This window comes from Rhododendron vialii, chromosome 12a (assembly GCF_030253575.1).
Source record: "Rhododendron vialii isolate Sample 1 chromosome 12a, ASM3025357v1".
Lineage (NCBI taxonomy): Eukaryota > Viridiplantae > Streptophyta > Magnoliopsida > Ericales > Ericaceae > Rhododendron > Rhododendron vialii.
The window spans coordinates 28,864,059-28,884,276 of record NC_080568.1 but is presented as its reverse complement, the minus strand read 5'-3'; the positions used below and the strand labels follow the sequence as shown (position 1 = coordinate 28,884,276).

At 38.5% G+C, this 20,218-nt stretch overlaps 2 protein-coding genes and 1 non-coding gene across 5 annotated transcripts; all 3 read right to left on the bottom strand.

Moving 5' to 3' along the window:
* Positions 1 to 1,900: 1,900 nt before the first annotated feature.
* Positions 1,901 to 10,882, bottom strand: LOC131311482 (uncharacterized). Of its 2 annotated transcripts, none has more exons than XM_058338971.1 (11): positions 10,749 to 10,882; positions 9,660 to 9,717; positions 9,465 to 9,539; positions 8,950 to 9,036; positions 7,691 to 7,747; positions 4,926 to 5,018; positions 3,310 to 3,382; positions 3,103 to 3,178; positions 2,923 to 3,013; positions 2,556 to 2,719; positions 1,901 to 2,195 (listed from the first exon to the last, which is right to left on the bottom strand). In XM_058338971.1, the coding sequence occupies exons 2-10, from the start codon at positions 9,711 to 9,713 to the stop codon at positions 2,600 to 2,602; spliced, it is 726 nt and encodes a 241-aa protein (XP_058194954.1). In that variant the 5' UTR covers positions 9,714 to 9,717; positions 10,749 to 10,882; the 3' UTR covers positions 1,901 to 2,195; positions 2,556 to 2,599. The 2 variants fall into 2 exon arrangements, with proteins under 2 accessions (XP_058194954.1, XP_058194955.1); XM_058338972.1 differs by having other exon boundaries at positions 2,596 to 2,719.
* Positions 10,883 to 11,479: 597 nt separating this feature from the next.
* TRNAL-UAG (transfer RNA leucine (anticodon UAG)) lies at positions 11,480 to 11,559 on the bottom strand. Its single transcript has one exon. It is a non-coding gene; the product is annotated as a tRNA-Leu (tRNA).
* A 2,151-nt stretch (positions 11,560 to 13,710) lies between these two features.
* On the bottom strand, positions 13,711 to 18,942 carry LOC131311408 (serine/threonine/tyrosine-protein kinase HT1-like). Of its 2 annotated transcripts, none has more exons than XM_058338859.1 (4): positions 18,689 to 18,942; positions 17,747 to 18,306; positions 15,711 to 16,166; positions 13,711 to 14,019 (listed from the first exon to the last, which is right to left on the bottom strand). In XM_058338859.1, exons 2-4 carry the CDS (start codon positions 18,107 to 18,109, stop codon positions 13,789 to 13,791), a joined length of 1,050 nt encoding a protein of 349 aa, XP_058194842.1. In that variant the 5' UTR covers positions 18,110 to 18,306; positions 18,689 to 18,942; the 3' UTR covers positions 13,711 to 13,788. The 2 variants fall into 2 exon arrangements, with proteins under 2 accessions (XP_058194842.1, XP_058194843.1); XM_058338860.1 differs by having other exon boundaries at positions 17,747 to 18,301; positions 18,683 to 18,898.
* Between the last annotated feature and the right edge of the window lie 1,276 nt (positions 18,943 to 20,218).

The following is a 20,218-nucleotide window of genomic DNA, read 5'->3' as shown; positions in this document are numbered from 1 at the left end:
GTATGTAATATATATACACACACTTAGGATCCAATGAGGGATCCCGCACGGGCTTACCGTGCGGGACTCCCCTTTCCCAAGCGAATTACAACGATCCGAGCTGCACAATGTGTTCAGAATGTGATTTTAAGGATACCCGCGAAAAATCAGCAAAAAAAAAGATCTGGAAGGGCTTGATTCGAGTAGTTTTTTACTGAACCGTTCAATAAAAAACTGTTCGGAACAAGCCCTTCCCGATTATTTTTTTTGCTAATTTCTCGCGGGTATCCTTAAAATCACGTTCTGATCACTTTGAGCTGCTCAAATCGTCGCAATTTGCTCGGGAAAGGGGAGTCCCGCACGGTAAGCCCATGCGGGATCCCTCAAGAGATCCGGACTCATATACACTTTTTTATATATATATATAATGTTGTAAAACTATGGGTACACCATTTGGTGTATACAAAATGTACACTAAGTTTCACAAGACCCACTTCAGGGTTCCATACAAATGATCGGAGTCGCTCAATATTTTTAACACTTTTTTAAGGGCCCCTGCAAAAAATCAGCTCATCCGGATATCAGTAAAGACTTCAACGATTCTATGCCCGATTTGCTAACAGGAAATTGAACAAGCCCTTACCAATATCCGGATGAACTAATTTTTTTCAGGAATCCTCAAAAAAAATATTTTAAAAAATTTAACGGCTCCAATTATTTGTGTAAAACCCAAAATGAATCCCACAAGATGCGGTGTACATTTAGCGTACGCCGAATGGTATACCCATAGCAGGGCTTGAACATTGAATGTGATTCAGACGGCTCATACAAATAGTCCATACAATTATGTACTTACCAGAGGCTAGATAATTGATTGGCTTTCTTATGTACGTTGTGTCATATCATCCTCAGTGGGGTAAAATAGATTTCAAACCTTCAATAAAACTATGGGCACAGGGTACATCATTTGGTGTACATTAAATTTACACCGACTCTTATGAGACCCATTTAGGAATTTAATACAAATGATTGGTGCCACTCAACTTTTTCGAAACATTTTTTAAATATTCTTGTAAAAAATTAGCTCCGTATAAGCTTAATCGATCCTACGCCCAAAAATAGGAGCTCTATGTTCAATCAAGTTAGTTTTTTATTTAAATAATCTACTTCATGAGCTTTAAAAAGAAAATTCGATCATAAATGACAAACCCTTGTCTTTCTCATTTGATGACATTAACAAACACTTCACATACACAATTACACACCCTAATCCCACCATCTTCTTGAAAGCAAATTAAAACAAAAACAAAGCCCCATATGAACTTATCCCAAGAACTAATATCCCCCAAATGCAAATCTAACCCAGACCAAAGACTTTTTGAGACCTCCACCTCTTAGGTCACTGCTATTGCGCCAACCCCGCAACCTGTAAGGGTTGAAAGGGATGAATTTACTGCCATTGCGCCAACCCCGCAACCCGAAAGGGTTGAAGGGATGAATTTATGGTCTGCTCCTAGTTCCATCCTTGCTTCTTAAAATTGAGACCGATCAACTTCAAGCTGTGAAGTAAATGACCTCCAAGAGTTTCATAGGCCCGGTTTGGCTCAATAGTTCAACAGGACTAGTTTTTTTTTTTAAAATCTTTATTCATAGTATTTTGACAAATTATGGAGTAAAATAAACTAAAGTTTCATAGATTAGAACTATATTTGACAAATTAGAAAACCGTGCAAAAAAATATATATATACAACTTCCCTCTGACAATATTTTTTTTATTTTGAAGAAGTTGCATACTTTAAGAGCTTTTTTATGCAAAGCAGAAAAGGGAATCAAACGAAAAGGCATTTCAAATAGAGCTGCTTAAAATCCATGAAAAACCAATAAAGAATCCCAGAAATACAAAATGCAAAACCACTACAATGAGTTCTAAAAATGTAAATATTGCATTGCCTGGAAAAACAGTTGTATTCATAAAGCCCAAGAAATTATAATAAAAAGAGAAACTCAGAAGACACCTATAAAAATTTGTGTTAGGACATACATTACCAAAATTCCCCAGAATGCTTCTGGAACTATACAACATTTCAGAGTGTTGCACATGAATTTTTAATTCTTTTTAAAAGAAATACTTTCCAATTCTTCAACTTCCTCTAACCAGCTTGAGTCGTTTCCAGACAGATAATAATGGTAGATTTCAAACCAGCAAGTAAATGCCCTGAGAAAAATATCAAATGTAGTCATAAGCAGTAAAGAGAAGAAAGAGGATTAAGACCGAAGAAATTAGCTGAAGACCCACTAATAGGACCCAAAGCTTTCTTTTTTGGGTGCCGAGTGAGTACCACGTGGCGGTGCCCATTGGCGATCCCAGCCATCCGAACGTGTTTTGGACGGCCCGTATTTATTCCCTCTCTCTCCCCTCACCCGACACTCTTTTTCTCTCTAAAATCCGGACCGTCCAAAACACATTAGGACGGCTGGAATCGTCGATGGAGTACCACATGTGTGGTACCGCCCAGCACCCAAAAACTTCTCATTTCACGGACAAACAGCCATTTTAAGAAAAAGAAGAATGTACCAATTGAGTAAAGCGTGCATAAGAAATGTGATGGACCAACTTGATCATTGCACTCTTTGGAGCAGTTTATCCACCATAATCTTTTGCTGCAACCCGCTCAAAGACTCTGAATTCATGATTGCATTCGATACAAGGATGACTGTAGATGGATCCTCTGCGTTAACCTACAAAGATAGAGAAAAATACGAAAGCAGCAGAATTAGCAAGTATTTTTAGCTTAAAACAAGGAGCCAAACTGAATTACAAAATAATAGGGGTAGCAAACGAAAACATGTCTCAATAGAGAAAAGTGTGTTGACAATTCCAATTTAAGAGCAAGGAACTGCTTTAACCCGACTGAAAGTAAGAAGGCAAGTCAAGCTCATACCCAAACACGGCCATTTAAACCAACTGCTATCTCAAAGGAGAGCTTCTTCCCAAGAGTTTCAAGAACCGGACATGTTGGGGAGTTGAGGAGCCTAGGAAAAAATAAAATCTCAGAACATGTCACAACTAAAAATATCTTTTTTCTTAGAAATCAAAAAATTAGAAGCAGACGAGAACTCACATTCGTGCAAGGCCGGTTGAGGACTCAAACATGTAGCCATCTTTAAGAGGGCCATACTCTGCTGCTTTACCAGTGGCTGTGACACATGAATAGTATTGCAGAAATGACAGATCAAATAAAATGCTTAATTGGCCAATCATTTCAGAAGTAACAAACAATATCTATGGGCGCCATATAGAATGGAGTTCGGAAGTCCAAAAAACCAACCATCAGTGCATGACAGTTCAGGATTCATGCCCGTGTTTGCCTTCACAACCCGAACATAGAGCAAAGTACCTACCTGCAAGATCAAGTCAAAACCAACTGGAACATTTACCAAAGAGGCAAAGATGCAATACAGCAGAAAGCACAAATTAATAGTGAATTTTAAAGGACATCAATGGTGCTAATAGGGCAAATATTATCACAAACGAAGAATTAAAAAAATCTCAAGGTTGAGGGTTGCAAATGTACATTATAAAGTATAAACAATCACCTACACAAGACGTAACCTCGGGGACACTCACAACCATTTGCATAAGAGAAAATCATAGGTACATTCCTTTCATTACAAATGATGCAACGTGATATATTTGAGTAGTGACAGCAATTTTGATAGGTTGTCGCAGAACAAAGTAATCCTCATGATATTGGTTATGCTGTTCTTCATGGAAGAGCAAGAAGAGGATATATTATATTACATCTCTCTTTATATTTTGATATATCCTTCCCAGAGTACAAGAGCAGATCAGCCAAATAACCTAAAGCCAAAGTTAGCATTCAGAGAGAAATTGTACGTCTCCACCTTCTGTGAAGCACTTAAATGTGTTGTCAATTAACTGGAAAAAGACAGAGACACGTGTAAGACCCATCTGGAAAAATTCATTCCAAAGACTAGAGTCACTAGACAAGTTCAAATTCAGATCGGTAGTCACAAAAGTAAGGTTTAAAGATGAGAAAACATAGGGGGGCAATGAAGGACAAATATCAAAGACATCAACTTATTTACAGTAACGGCTGTTCATTGAAAGATGATAGAGGACATGTCTATAAAACTCAATACAGCCATAACATCTTCCAAACCCATGGACAATATTTTCAATTTCAAGGACAATTGCTGAACTTAAAGGTACATATGGCCCATCGTTTTTTTCAAATCACATCCCATGGGAACCCCATATCCTCCTAGTGGATGTGATTTACCCCATCAAAAGTTTCCATTATCATGCGCTATGAATCATGGGTACTTCTAAAATCAAGTTGTAATCGTACCCTGTAACATACCGCATACTGCTACTTTGCATGGTACTTCTACATATATACCAGGTATATGAAACACATACCGAAATTTCTCTCCATGACTTTTGATGCACCCAAAAGTACACTGATATATCAAGCAATACCCCAGTATACATCAAGCAGTACCCAACACAAAGATGAAGCTAAGTTGATAAGACATCCTTTTTCTATGCTTAACATGATTGTAAATAAATATTTGGTCCACAAATTCATTATTACAATGGCATTAACTTCTGATTTGTACCTCAAAATTGGTGTTAAACTGTTATTTGATGTTGGATTCTTAATAGCCAAGTCATTTAGCTATTTCATTTTTTTGCAGTGTAATAATTACGGGTCATTCACTTCTGTAGATTATAAAAATGCATTTGTTATAGTCGTACCCTACAGTTTCAAGATTTTGCCGCATCGTACCCGTGCACGTGATTCTTAGATCATAAGCATGTTCATGTTAACTATCACAAGTAACTAGAACTCAAAATCTCCAGTATCAGTCAACAAAAAACACAATTGCGTATTGCAGTAGTTGAACATTAGGCATGCACCTCAAATTTAGGTATGTTTCTCCTTGTTCCTCCTTCAAATGCGAGTACAGGAAGATACGCCAATGCAGGCCCTTTAATGTCCACAAGGAAGTTCTGAAATTAACCAAATAGAGACTCTTAGTAACAGGTTATAGATGACGTACATAGATTTTAAATAAAAATACTGAACAGCAAAATATATTGGACACCAGTGACAATGCATTCTGAGCAAATCACAATGCATTCTGACCCAACAATCAAGAAAAAATTCCCAATGACTAGCCCATTAGTATCAACACAATTCAGCATTTTCAAACGAAGTCCACCCTCTTTATATCCAGCACAAAGATGCATTTAACCTGTACTTTATGCTCGATCCATATCAATTGTCCGAAGTTGGAATCGATAGACTCGATTCTAATGCTAACTTCTAACAATAACACAAACTACTCAAGTAGAGAAAGGAGGAGAAGCTTTCTGGATCATTAGCAGGTACTAGATTGATAAGCATAATGCTTGGACAGTGACTCAAGTCAGAGTCTGTGACATACATAAGTTTTTATTATTATTATCATTTTTTTTTTAAATTTGTCTACATCAGTTTTTGTGATGTCTGTCTACATCCCTTCTAAATCGCTTAGCAAAATCAAAAAGTACCTCAGAAATAGTAATCATAGTCAAGAAAGTCAAAAAGTAGACAAATTTTAGTGCGGTTTGAAGTTTTCCTTAAAAGAAAAAAATACTTGAAACATATGTACCAAAATGAAGTCTGGTATGCATGTTTCACACTTTTACAGGTGGATAAGATTTTGTATAACTCAAACTTAACAGAATGTGAGATTTGGTTATATTGATTTGTATTTTTTCACTGCTCTTCTTCCCCATGTTTAAGTTTCTGGTTCATAGACATATGCGACCTATGTAGCACGAATACGGACACAGACTCAGCAGAGGACATACATACAGCGGGTGACACAGACCAAAAAACGTGGGCACGTCAATTCTTAATAAATTGGGGACATGGACGTGGCAAGGGTCACGTCAATGTTTTTAGTATCTTTTTTATTTATGCAAACATGCATTGTAACCACTAAATATGTAGGTTAAAACTCCCATCGAATGCATTATCGACCGATGATGTGTGCCTATACACATACCCCTATGTTTCATATTACAAGTCTGGCCCAATACCTAAAAAGCTATAAATATTTCACCCCCAGAAAAGCTTTTAAAATTACAAAACTCATCTCATGTGTCCCCGGCATGTCCGCAGCGTATCCCACTATAAAAAAAAAAATTAGAATTTAAGGGGGTGTCAAGTGTCCCTAAATTGTCCGACAAAGATATGGCGATCTCTAGGAGTGTAGGTGCTTCAAAGTCTGTTACATATGCTTAAGTATCTACAACTGGGGAAGTTTCCCTCCACCGAATCTTCTTTTTTCTTTTTTTGGTAACCAAATCTTCTTTTTCTTCCCTCCAAATATTAATGTTGGAGTACCTCTAGCTAATAGCACTTAAGAACTTAACTTCTAAAGCATACACGGCAGTCAGATTTTTTTGATCTTTTGTCTCTCAAAAAAGAAGAGAGCGCACCCAACACTGTCTCTCCCCTTCACAGCCCTTCACGAGAGAAAGAGGGTGGGTGCCTTCAATTCATTTGATCTTCCCAACAGCAAAATGTCCTTAATCCACTTTATGATCTCACTTCTTCAAAACTTGCTCTCAGCAAAAAGGAGATGCGAGAGCTATGGAGCCTCCAAGGGTTGCTTTCTACTTAATTTGTCATGTCCTTTGTCATAATACCAGATGATTTTCAAACCGTTCATCCTTATAAGTAGAAATATACTCCTTTGTTTCTTATTATGGAAAATTGCAAAACTGCACAGATAACAAAAAAACATTCTTCCAAACATTTCTAGGATGAACCCTCGTAAAGTATTTGAAGGCCACCCACACTAGGAATTGCCAAGCCATGTTACATGGACTTCTACACGTGTAAGGTATCTGTGTAGGACATTCGAGACTTGGGTACGAGTATGAAATATGTGTCTCGCATTTTAAGTTGGACAGTCATCTAGTATGTGTAACAAATAAACATATTGTGTCATGTCCCTTATCCTTGCAATGAGAATTATATGAATCCAACCCTTAAACACATATTTGCGCCAATACCCATACCTGAGTCCATGTAACATAGCTGGCTAGTGATTGGGAAGGAACTAATAGCTTAAGTTTTGGCTAGTTTGACGTGTCTTCACATGTTTAATCAGATTTGGGCTTCAACAAGTTTTGGGACTCAAACTGGTACCATACCCCTAATGGTTCTTCAAGACACCTTCAAACACAATATTTGCATTAAAACATCACGGTTGAATGAAGGCTAGCATCCTCCTTTCATGCTCAACCAACTAAAGACAAAAAGACAGTTTCTTTTCCAAGCACCATGGTATGTACTTCTTATACTTACCCAAGTTTCCCTTGCTCTCAGTTCTCTATATTGCTACTGGATAGAGCCTTACTTTCTCTCAGTTCTCTATATTGCTACTGGATAGAGCCTTACTTTCTAAATGACTCAAAGTCATGGACTTCTTCCATAATACAAAAGCAGAACCATTTCGCTTTATGAAAAAAAAAAAAATTAACTAGCATGGCTTTAAAAATAAATTCATTGCACATAGTGGAGGACCAAACCAAAATATTTCTACTTTCGACAAGCCTCTAATCAGAAAGTTTGACCATATCTGAAATTAATAGACCATCAACATGCACATCATTTGAGTGCTTACATCTGCTTTAGAGTCCACCATAATTCCAAGAATATTATCCCCCACAGAAGGTGCATACTGTATAGAAGAATGTTCAAACACAAATTAGAACATCTCTGTAAGAGAAAAAGACACAGAATAATTAAATGTAATAAATGCACTAAAACTGATAACTAGATAGTGCAATAGACAGCAAAACCCAACACATTCAGTTTTGAGAGAAGAATTATAAAACATGAAAAATCATTCAAACTGTGATGTAGATTGGAGTGTCCATTAATAAGCCTAGTATATAAGACCAAACCAATCAAAAAATATTGAAAACATAGATGAACATTTAGCTACTAAGGCAAAGCAAATGTCACAAACAAATGCAGAGTAAGAGCAACATAACTTAATGCTGAGACTCCATCCAAAAAGATACTCCCTTACTCCCAAAAAGATTGTCTTGTCCGCAAAACGAGAAATTAAAAAAATGCATTTTGGTTCGAAACATTTTAAACTTTTTCCTGCAAGATCAACGAGTTCCTTTTTAATTTCTGAAAAAAATCTGCACTTGTTCGAATAGAAGCATATTGTTTTTAAGTTCTTGGTTTGCTGATCGAACATTCTTTTTGGGATGGAGGGAGTATATTGATCTTTTTGAGTGCCACTTCCAAGTTCAAATCTTAGCTCCGCCATTGCTTCTTACCTTGTTGGCTTCTAATCTCTACCACTATCCTTGTACTGAAGAAAGTAGGAATTCATCTCAGTCCTCCACTCCTTTTTCTCGTCTCTCCTGCACTCCCCTTCTTTTCTCATGATTAAGTCGCTAAAGAAGCATACACGTTCGCCTGCTTTCCTCCTCGTGAATCAGAAACTATATGGGGTACTAATTTTTGTCAACTCATTCTCTTTCATTCTTGTCTTTCTCCTCCCTTTCAACAGGATATATCAGAAATGCATATTTGCCAACCTCATGTTTGAAAAGAGTCTTTTGGAAGGTTGTTTGCATCACCTAACTTCAAGCATTATGCTATCATAAGCAAGGTTAACAGAACGAGGTGAATCCACTGTAAAATCAATGTACAATAACTCATTGATCATTTAAAGCTTGACAATTCAGCAGCAGACAATAATCCAAGATGCATACATAGAATGAACACATAAAATGTACAGATTTCCCAAGCGATTTACTTGGACAAAAACCAACACACTGTGTAGTTCCTACAGCATCAAAAAGGACAAAGGCAAACTTTCACATAATACCATATTGCCATACAATTTAATGCCATACTCACTCTTTTCTGGGAGCTCTCAACCCAATACTTGTTTGGCTTTAGAAACCTCAACTTCCCAGACTTCATGACCGAAAGGGCATCACAGTCCTGAAATTTTTCGTACACACGAAGAATGTCGAGAGTCAAGTGACAGAGAAAATAATTGATGAGCAATTTATTTGAGTCACACAGACAGCAATAAAGCAGAAGTTGAGGAATAAAGTGTGCATCGGATTGTGGGACTCCACACTTCAGCATTGACAAAAAAAAAAAAAAAAAGTTCAAACATTACAAATGGGAAAACTGCTACCCGGAGCGAAAACCAAGTGTTTAAGAGCAATACCTAAGAAACAAAAGAATTATGAAGAGTTACAAATAGTCTATTTGAGAAGGCCCAGTAACCATATACGCAGTCTTCATACCACTTTCTTTACCGTTGTCAAAATCCACAAGGCGATTCATAATAAACCAGACTGAGGGATAGTGAATGAAATAAGCTTGTGAATTGAAGAACAAACAAGAAAGAAGAACAAGACCTGACGAAGACCGCCCCCAAGCTTGATTGTTTGATTGGCCATGCTAGAGAGATCCAGAACCACATCCCCTGGAACCTAAACTCATTATGGCAAAAACACTTACATTCACAGTAGATTTATGCATTGAAACATAATGTGTACATAAAACAGGGAATGTCTTTTTCTTGTTAAGAAATAGTTGATGTTAACACTCACGACAGGTTGGTCAATGAAGCTCTTTGGCAGATTTGAGGGCTTAGCTTCCATCATTTTCCTGTCGAGGCAAACAGTGGCACAATCACTTTCAAAAACCAGGATAGAAAAGAAAGTGATAATTACTCAAAAGGAAAGTACGTTTTTTCCTCTCCATCCCAGTTGGATGTGCTGGAGTGAACCAAGAGTGGTCTATCTCCCATTGTGTTTTGCTAGACTAAACGGGAGAAAGAGGGAAAACCTAATGTAACTTTACCATTTAGCTTTTCCTATCAAATTTTCTCACAATAAAAAGTGACAATTTAGCTGCATTAATCAATCGTAAACAACTCAGTACCGTTTCACTTTCAGGTGGTGTTTGCTTACCAAAAGAAGCCAGACTAAACTTTTGCACAACCCTTTATAACCTAACTTCTTCACCTCCTATCGATTACATATGGCTTTTATTGAGAAGTCATCCGCCCAGAGCGGCCTCTATCCGCTAAGCACCCTCACTTTTTCGGACACTATGGTTTCAGAATTTGTGGGCGTGGTGCCACATAATGTAGCCTAAGATTCATATGCACACATGTGTATACTTGGTCGGAGTGATATTCGCACTCCATTTTCAGTACAATTTTACGCAACCATTCAATGATATTATATTAAAAAAAATTCACCAAGTTGAGAAAATTCTTACCAACTTAAAAGGACCTTGTTTAGATGAACAAAGAACAAGGTGTTCATTTATACAAAACCTGAGTTTGAAACTGTTTTCTTTATGCTTTAGGTCAAAAAATTTCCACATTAACATAGGAATAGGAATTCATGAAAGGAAGCAACGATAAAAGGGCGGTTGCCTAAGGCTCTGTTTGGTTTTGTGGGAGGTTTTTTTTTAGTGGAGTAATGATTGAAGAGAAAACTTATTAGAGATCGTGAGCAGAAAGAGGGGTTGAGTCTAGAAACCCAAAGCGAATACAGTCTAAATGCTTACTACTTCTGTTCACAAGACCACAAGTATAATGTTTAAACATCACCCATGAAAAAATAACCGAGAGTGAGAGAGACGGCGACGACGAAGAACATAAAGAGAGGAGAGAGAAAGATAGGAACCTTTCTCGTCGCCGGAGCCGCCTGTCGTAGCCGGAGCTGCTGAACTTCGGTCGACTTTGGGGAGGGTTCTGATTTTGGGGAGTACTCGCTTTTTAGGGCCGACACTAGATACGGAGTACATCATTAGTCTCTCAAATTTAACCCATGAGTTTTAAATTTCACAATTTTACCCCCTAAAAAATTATACTTCTACATCATTGACCACACATTGTCCCACTCTGTCTCCTGGCGCAAATGTGTCCGGGAAGGCCTGAGATTCTCTGTGCAGAAAAATAATAGTATGCGTTTGTACCGAGTGTATTTGGGTTGTTAGATTGTGTGAATTTTCTTTATGTTTTTAAAATTTGTGTGTGATCCAACAGTCAAAAATTCACTTGATACAGAGGCACGCCATTTTTTGGCACAGAGAATCTCGGATCGTCCGGGAGCAACTTCACCCTATCTCACGATTTGGATTCAACGGATCGTAAAGACCTCGTATTTTTCATCAAACTCATTCACTTATGATAGTAGTTTCTGATTTCTCCATGGGACTCAATGAGATTTTGGCAAATCCAAATCATTGAATTAAACTCATTTTACTTTATAACCTACAGGGTGCTCACTACAGTCCCCGGATTTGAGGCTGACGTGCATTAACTTAAACACGAGGAAGAGCTTTTTTGGATTTTTCCCTTCTAGTTTTGGACCCAAAAACAGGAACAACGGTAGAAGGAAAATCCAAAACAAAATGACAGCTGTGGGATTTGAACCCACGCCCTTTCGGACCAGAGCCTAAATCTGGCGCCTTAGACCACTCGGCCAAACTGTCTTTCTGTAACGCTGAAGGATCAAAAATCATATAGACCCTTTACTATAACTTTAGTCAATTTCTAATACGAATTATTGAAAAAAGAAAAAAGATCTAATAAGAGCGTTTATGCAGAAACCCATTCCATATTCCTTTATCCCAAAAAAAAGAAAAAGAAAAAGGTAATTGATTTTCATACTTTCTTTTTTGTCCTCTTGTGATGTGAATTTTCAAAACTAACATTTTATTTGTATATACTTTTACACTTGGAAGAACAACATTGTAAATTCACACCACAAAAAGATAAAAAGGACACGTGGTTATTAAAAATGGGAGAGGGAAAGTAAGTACCCAAAAAAAAAGGTACTATTGGTATCCAAGTTTCATGTAATTTGACAATACTGAAGGAATAATATTAACGGACATAAAACCCAACACGCCTGGATGAGAGCATCCTTCGCTACGATGTCTGCGCATTTGTTGGCCTTGCGGAATTCGTGCTTGAGCTGCATAGTTGTGAACCTCTCCAATAGGAACCTGCAATCAGATTATCAAGTTACTCAATGGATGTGATCATGTGAGCCTATTTGATGGCTCTTGAACGGCCTTGATGGCTGAGCTTGAATCGGTGCAAACAATAATACTGTGGCAATTCAGAACTTTAGCTAAATTGAGGAAATCGATCCCCGCAATCCCCACAATTCTGCCGCCAAGATCAATTGATCAAACATACACCAACATGTCTTTGGAAAAACATTGACAAATTTACCATGGTGATCTCTAATCAAGCCCCCCGCCGCAGAGTTAACAAAATCCGTCCACAGCTACGTACGTGTTGATCGTCACCTGAACCAGAAGGGGGAGGTCCCCAACCAATCAATTTCTCAACAGGTTGGTTACCCCACTTGGCCGTGAGCACTGTGAAATACCATTCGGATGCCCGGGCCAAAATGTCATGGCGGGTGAAATGTTTTCGATCCAGTGGATTATTAGGAGTTAAGAGACCGAAAATGGAACCTATTCCGGTTGACCCAAATGCTCCAACAATCGATAGGAAAAATTAACGACCAAGGAATGCCAGAGGGGTGCGTGTGCCTAGACTGGCATTTGGCTTTAAGCCACTCGGGGGTGGACTCAAGGAAGAACTGAGAACTAATCGAGGGAGGGAGGAGAAGGGCAATCACGAGTAACGTGCAAATTATCCTCAATCGTGTACGGGCAATGCATGCAAAAAGGGTTCGTCGCGATTTTTCTAGTGAACAAATTATCCTTGGTAGCTAAGCGCCCATGAGCAGTTAACTACTATAAATAATGGACAACGCGAGGATTAGCACTGATTTTCCTCAACCAACTCCAATCCTCACAAGGCACACAACTGAACCCATCCAAGCAAAAGGAATAAAAGCCTCCTTGCTGCTAAAACAGCCCGAAGTGGAGTTCCAACAAACGCCACCAGGGTCATTACTGAACCATTGCACGGTTTTGGCTCACAACCAAACTCCTAATTGAAAGAACCAAGGTCCCAATATCACGGAGAGGCCCGATGCCAAGCCAATTATCAAACCGAAAACTAGTGTTAGCAGTTAGCACCACTGCGAATAATAACCCTCTCACCTCTTTTTGAGTAACTCATTGCCTTTGCAAACACTCCTCCAAAGAGGAGACAGTTTAAAGGAGTGTGTCTATCTATGCTCCCATATTTACCTTTGAGAACCCTGTACCAAAGGGAGTTAGGCTCGTTATGGAACCTCCAATTAAGCTTAGCTAATGCCACTTTGTTAGCTTCATGGGAGCTACGGATACCAAGACCACTTATGTGTTCGGGTTTGACAACGTTCTTCCAGGTTTCTCTGCAACCATGTTCCTAACTTCCTATCTGTTTTTAGCCGTAACGTTGTGTGTCTCGAAATTCTGGTGTCTTAAAATTCTTATGTGATTCAATGACTAAAACGCACATGAGACTAGAGGTACAGGTACAAATTACTTGCTTTCTGGGTATGGGTATTGATCGAAGGAACAGTATTGGGATTTATCCCACATCGGTTAAACATCTCCTCCAAAACTAGTATATGAGCTTAGGCGGCCTCTCCACTCTTTGCCAATTGGTTTGAAGTTGGATGTTTTAACAAGCGACTGTTCTTGCATATTTCACCGAAAAGAGAAAGGGGAATATATGAGAAAAGCATATGTAATCCTTACTGAACAGTGATACAAGGCAAAGGAAAGTGCTTCTGTTAACACCTAAAGAAGCTAATTTTTTACAGCAATACATTTTGGGAGCCATCGCGGAAGAGTATGATCATTGGAAGGGGTGTGGGATATCAAGAATTCTGGATCCTGCTCGAGAGAAGCCGCAAAATTTTCAAGATTATCCACTATCTCCTCGAAATGGGGACGTCTGTTGGGATTACTTGACCAGCATCGGTTGATGAGACGTCTAAATGCAACCGGGCATGTGGATGGCAATGGTGGTCTAGCATTCTGCACAAAAATCACCATTATGGTTAAACGACGGCTAAATCTAACCAACAAAATAGAGTAAGTTTTAATAGTCAACTACACCTAGCTACACCTAGCTGAAGAGCTCCGAAAATAAGTTTTTCATAGTATTTAACTAGTGTCATGCACTACAAAAAAAAAAAATCCAAAATCATCATAGGGTGCCATGATCATAGGCTAGGATACAGATGCTCCCACGGCCTATCATTCTCACAAGCATTTTAGCATCATAATGGGGGTAAAATGGCCAAAACGAATAAAAACTGTAACCCAACAAAAGGAGAAGGTGGGCAAATTAGACGGTATCCCTTTTGGGACGGTGGGGTGGTTGCAATGTTATAAAAACCAGGAAAGTTTTGCCTCCAAATGATTCAGGTTTCTGTTTCCAAACTGAAAATCAGAAAGTCGCATGTAGTAAACTAACAACTTGGAACATCAAGCCGCTCCATAGGTATCCACCCAACTAACTTAACAGTTCCTAAATTGCATTGTAAATCACAATTAACTATATTGCTTCTTTTCCCCTATTTCAGCAAAACTTAATACAGTTGATTATGAGTACAAAGCAGTTCACCCTAGTTTGATATTCTAACCTCGAAGTACTTTTTCTTCAACTAAACTAGAATTACCAAACATGAGAGCTATATTATCTCTTCTTAGTACCAATTAATTCCTTCTTTAACAAATTAAGTGGTAAAATTACAGAAAGCCAAAGAACGTGCAACTTTAGGCGGTGTGGTATTTTAGGTACAGGAAATTTCTCCTGCTGTCAAATTAGCCAAACTCAAACTAGACAAACTCGAACAATTATTATGATTCCAGAAGTTCAAACTTCAACCATGACCTTTGTCTTACCATGCTTCAAATTACAGTGCTGAGAAAGATCCTCATGTTTGAAGCTTAAACTCGGTGATCCACGTAAACTCAGTGATGCACGTAAACATTGTCTATCCATCCACCCCTATGTGAGAAATTTAGGTTGCCTTTGATATTGGTACCTAACCAACTTATGTGAACAAATCATTTACTGATATCAATGTCAACAACTAATTGATTTCAATATAGACATTTTTCATCAGCAATTTATCCATCTTTCAGGAGCAGCAGTTGTTGGCTGGTTGTAATTTGAACATTGAGTTGAGATTGAGTGTTTGGGTTAGGAAAGATAGGCAGAACAGCGCTGAACCCAATGCTGTTGGGATTTCCATGAACACTACTTTCAAAGGTCAAACCCTCTCATGCAAAAGTTATGGGACATTAGCAAAAAGTGAATCTGGCAATGATTCTACCACTAGTGATAAAGAATAATTTTAAAAAAATTACGATCATTCAATTCCAACGAAGACCCAAACCCAAGTTCCGTGGCTAATGGTTTGCTATCCTGATCATGATTTTCCCACCCCCAGAGACAAAGGTTCTTCCCTTTTGGGCAGATTGAAGGCAAGGAGGAACTGAACCCCCAAGATCATTATTCGTAGCCAAGTGCCATAATACTCTAGCTAAGGTTAAACAAGGCTTTTATAATGAAGCTTCTTATCAAGGAAAATAATATCTGAGAGTAAAATGCAGGCTATCCAATATCTTATGAAAAATGCCAGACAAGAGGAAGGGTATCACATTCATGGGATTGCATAAAGAAACCACAAATGCAAACCATAATGCAGGCAAATTACCTTTTGGCAGACTGCAAATGCAGCCTGTTCAGGAGTCATATTGTCAAAAGGTGTCAATGCAGTTAAAAGCTCCCAGAAGACTATGCCAAAGCTATAAACATCAACTTTCCTTGTATGATGTTTTTCTTTGATCATTTCTGGTGCCATCCAACGGTAAGTACCCGTGAATCCCTTTGCACTGCCACATTGAGATTCTAAGCATGAGATTCCAAAATCTGCAACCTTCACGCACATATCTTCCCCAAGCAATAAATTTTCTGATTTGAGATCCCTGTGAAGTATACCCTGGGAATGAAGATATAGCATCCCATGTGCAATGTCAAGGGCCAACTTCAGAACTAGGTTGAGAGGAAGTGAATAAGGCTCCTGCTGATGAAGGTATTTTCTCAGGGAGCCCCCAGCCAAGTACTCAGTGATGATACAAAACACAGGAGGCTTTTTACATGCTCCAACAAACTGCATGGACGAAGTGGAGAAATACAAGGGTCCAATAAGTTTCGGATGGGAAGGCGCAGCTCTGTATAATGCAGATGTAATTATCAAATGGAGTGGGCTCGTGGATCCACCAATTTTTTGAGTATTTCCAGCTATTGCCAATAGGATTTTTGTGTGCTTATGTGAATGTGTACATTATCAATGTCATGTCCCCACAGCATAGCAAAGGTTGTATTTGGATCAAGGATTTGTGAAGGGATTTAATACCAGAAAGGGATAGGGAATGCATATAAAGAAATTCAGATTCGTCCCTTAATATATTCTCATTTAGATTCGTTCCTTAATCTATTCCAATCGTTTCTTTAACCCATTCCTTTCCTTTCATAAATCCCTACACAAATTCTTGGACCAATGCAGCCTAAAGAATCAAAAATGAAGTTGGAACAAGAAATAAAAGTTAGGATGTGCTAGTCTTTAATAACTGCACTAGTACCACGATGCAAGCAAAGGTAAGAAATAGTAATCACTTCTATTGACACTATTTTTGTCCAGCTGCCAAGGCCCAAACCCTCACAGAAAGAAGAAGTCTTAAAAGGCTGAATATAGAATAATGCTTACAGCCTCACAGGTAGTCCATGGGAATAAGAAACAAGGGAATAAGTAGCTTCACTGAGAAAACACTTCATTATTTGGATAACATGTGCGGAAAAGGGGCATTTCTACATATTTAAAAGTAGTGTGGACCGCCTGGTCCCTCCCCCCCCCCCCCCCCACAACATCCCAATTGAAATCACCAATTACGAACCCAACACAAATTCTGTATCGGGTATAAAATGCTCTCAAATTACACAAGAATAGAAACAAAGGGGAGATTCTAAAATCCCATGGAATATTCCCAATTGTAAACCCATAGGAAACAAATCACAACAATGCTCAAGTTATTAGTCTAGCTTCTTTGTACAAGAACAACATGGTCACTCAATTATATCTGACCCAGGCACAATAATTATACACAAAGGGCATGTTTCGGATTAGACTGCATAACTAAGGGACCACATCTCGGTTTTAGTTCAAAGTTCTACTGTCCTGATTATCCCGCAAAAGTTGGGATGTATAATCACATGGGGTGCGGTATTATTAACCCCTCATTGTCAGTACTCAGTTTCTTGAGTTTTATATAATCTATAGGCAATAAGCCAATAAGATTACATATACCAAAAAATTATGTACTTCATTCTTAGTTCAGTCAAACAAACCGGACAAAGTAAAAACGAAAAATGTTAGGATCTAAGAAAAGTTTTCCCGAGAATGTCCAGGAAAGGAAAGTAAAATTAATAATTGAGATTTACTTTGATGTGTAAGAGCCAAACATCAAAGTGAATCCGAACCATTCGTTTCTCTTTCCCGGACATTTTCGGGTAAACTTTTCATGTACCCTAACATTGCCCAAGTAAAAAATCTACTACACATTAATTCTGATAACTCAGGTGTTGCAGTAAACTTCTACTGATCGGGTCCAATTACAGCCAAGGCAACACTCCGTATAGATATAGACGATATTAAAAACTTCCACTTGAGGCGGAGAAAAATTAAACACTTACAGTGATGATATTAGGATGGCACAACCGAAACAGCAGAGCGACCTCGGAAGTGAACTGCTTCTCCAGCAAGGCAGCCAAGTCTCCGTCCTCCTCGGGCTGACTGACGAGCTTAATCGCCACATCCCTCTGCTTGTACACCCCTCTGTAAATCCTACTGTGCCGTCCCGACGCGAATTTGTTACCGATCAACAGCTGCGACATGTCCGCGCTCCATTCCTCCTCCTCTTCCCCTTTAATCTCCGCGCCAGACGAGACCAGGTACTTGGACCACGAAACGGCTCGCTTGTACTCTCCCAGAGAGAGACGCCTCTTGAGCTTTGTACCGTCGTTGGAGATTTGCTTGAACCAGTGGAACTTCTTCATGGATCAGAGTTCAGAACGAGTGCTTGACCAAATTCATCGGAAGTCACATGATGCGCGCGTGTGAGCGTAAGCGCTGTAAAAAAATATATCCTGAACTACTAAAATTTGCCCCAGCGCGTGCGAGAATCGAGAGCGGAAAGCGGAAGGTCAAAGATTATGTATGTGACTAGGATCAGATCACACAAGCGATTTCTTTTCTGAGAAAGAGTAAAAACTTCGTTGATAAAAGAAATTACAACAAACCGTGTGCATCGTATGCAATTGGAAAAAGACTAATTGCAAACATGATCGACAAATAACACATTCAATTATTCAAATGAAGGATACATGCAGTAATAAATTGATTAAACGGTTAGCTGTCAGAGAAGCGCATACAGATTGCCGTTTCGACAGGAAGATCCTGTTTGTTTTGGGTTTTGTGGAAGATTTTTGAAAATAATGAGCGAAGAAAAATAAGTAGAGAAAATTTATTGAAGACCGCGTTCAGAAGTTTTGAGTCTCCCTGACGAACAAGGCCGAAGTTTCAAAAGCCCCAAATTAGACATGAAGTTTCGTTAAAAACAAAGAATCAACATTAACCTTTCCTCATTGCATCAGAAATCCAACTCCATGAGCGTTGCCGGAGCTACGTTCAGAGAGAGAGAGAGAGGGTTTGAAACGGAAACGAGGATTAAAGAGAGATGGGGAGGGGTTCGGTTGGGAGAAGGTATGGTTTCTGGTGATGCAGTGAAAGCACATGCAGGAGCTCTCTCGCTCTAGAAACACGCACTCTCTCTCTCTAGCTATACATATCTGTCTTGTAGATACGTACAACCATAACGTGCGAAAATCAACTCCTGAGGAGGCAAACGGGGTATACCGATAATGACCCCAACCTTTTTCCTCTACGCAATTCTGCCCAGTGCCCACCCACATGGGAAAACAATTTTATAATATATATACTTCCTTTCTCCAAAATTTATCGATCCTATTTTTTTTCACTTAAATAATGATTTATATGTTACAATTTATAATTTTTTTTATGATTTTAAAGATTTTGTTTGAGATCGATCAAATAAGATTTATATTTGAGATAAAAAAAACATTACTCCATATGTCCCAAATTGTTGTGTCTATTTTATTTTTGGGACCTTACAAAAAATTATTTATATCTCACAATTTATAATATTTTTCAAGATTCAATTTTTTTTTCAAACATTTCAAAAAACAAACACAATATTTTGGGACAGAAGGAAGGTCCCAAATGATAAATAGGACTAACAATTTGGAACGAGAGAGTACCAAAAATTGACAACATCCTTCTAGTGCACAACTACCAGTTTACTGCTCTCTCCATTCTATGTTCATTGTCAATTATTCTGTTTGTCTCTTTTATGTCTTTTGTCTATATCTTTCAATATGAATCTTGTTTGATAGATCTCGATTAATTCTATAATACAAAATTTTTAAAATTATGAAAATATTATAAATTGAAAGATAAAAATAATAAAAAAAATTACACGCAACTCAAAAATAAATAATGAAAATGGGATGGAGGGAGTGTATCTGATAAACTTAATAAAAATCTATCCAAATGAACAACCGAATCGGTTGCTTACCGCTTTATAAAAATACCGCTCTGCAGTCTGCAGCATTCCTTGTCGGTCCAAACTTCATGTTAGGAAACTAGGGAAACCACGTGATGGACCCATTGTTGTTCGTGAAGTTGCAGGTGATGGGACCCTGAAATGTGGTAACAAGAAGGAAGAAGGCAATGCATGCATGTGGTTCGGTAAACATAGGAGCAAATTAATTAAGCATTTAGGTGAGGCCAAGACAGAAGGGCATTATGGTAAAGGCCGAAACGGAAGGGCAACAGTGGTGGGGACCACGCAGCCCGGGTGGGAGTGTCCTATGGTTTGCAGGACAATGCCGTCCTTCCGTATACGGTCTCTCTCTCTCTCTATCTCTCTCTCTCTCTCTCCATTTACAGTTCGACCAAGTTATGGTTCAGTTTGGTTTCTAGATTGTCCAGTTTGCTTAAGCCTTAAGTTGTGGGCCATTGCATGTGGACCTACTCTGGGTCCACAATAATAATTTGAGCAGTTGACATTTTCAAGGAGATGCCTA

What these genes read in the sequence shown, in the direction of transcription:
- LOC131311482 (XM_058338971.1), bottom strand. Translation starts at nt 9,713, where the DNA reads ATGATGGAAGCTAAGCCCTCAAATCTGCCAAAGAGCTTCATTGACCAA. An exon ending in TGAACTGTCATGCACTGATG is followed by an intron (nt 3,179 to 3,309) that starts GTTGGTTTTTTG and finishes CATGTGTCACAG; the next exon opens with CCACTGGTAAAGCAGCAGAG. An exon ending in TCAACCGGCCTTGCACGAAT is followed by an intron (nt 3,014 to 3,102) that starts GTGAGTTCTCGT and finishes ATTTTTTCCTAG; the next exon opens with GCTCCTCAACTCCCCAACAT.
- LOC131311408 (XM_058338859.1), bottom strand. Translation starts at nt 18,109, where the DNA reads ATGAAGAAGTTCCACTGGTTCAAGCAAATCTCCAACGACGGTACAAAG. An exon ending in GCCATCCTAATATCATCACT is followed by an intron (nt 16,167 to 17,746) that starts GTAAGTGTTTAA and finishes TCGTCCATGCAG; the next exon opens with TTTGTTGGAGCATGTAAAAA. An exon ending in CATTTGCAGTCTGCCAAAAG is followed by an intron (nt 14,020 to 15,710) that starts GTAATTTGCCTG and finishes ATTTTTGTGCAG; the next exon opens with AATGCTAGACCACCATTGCC.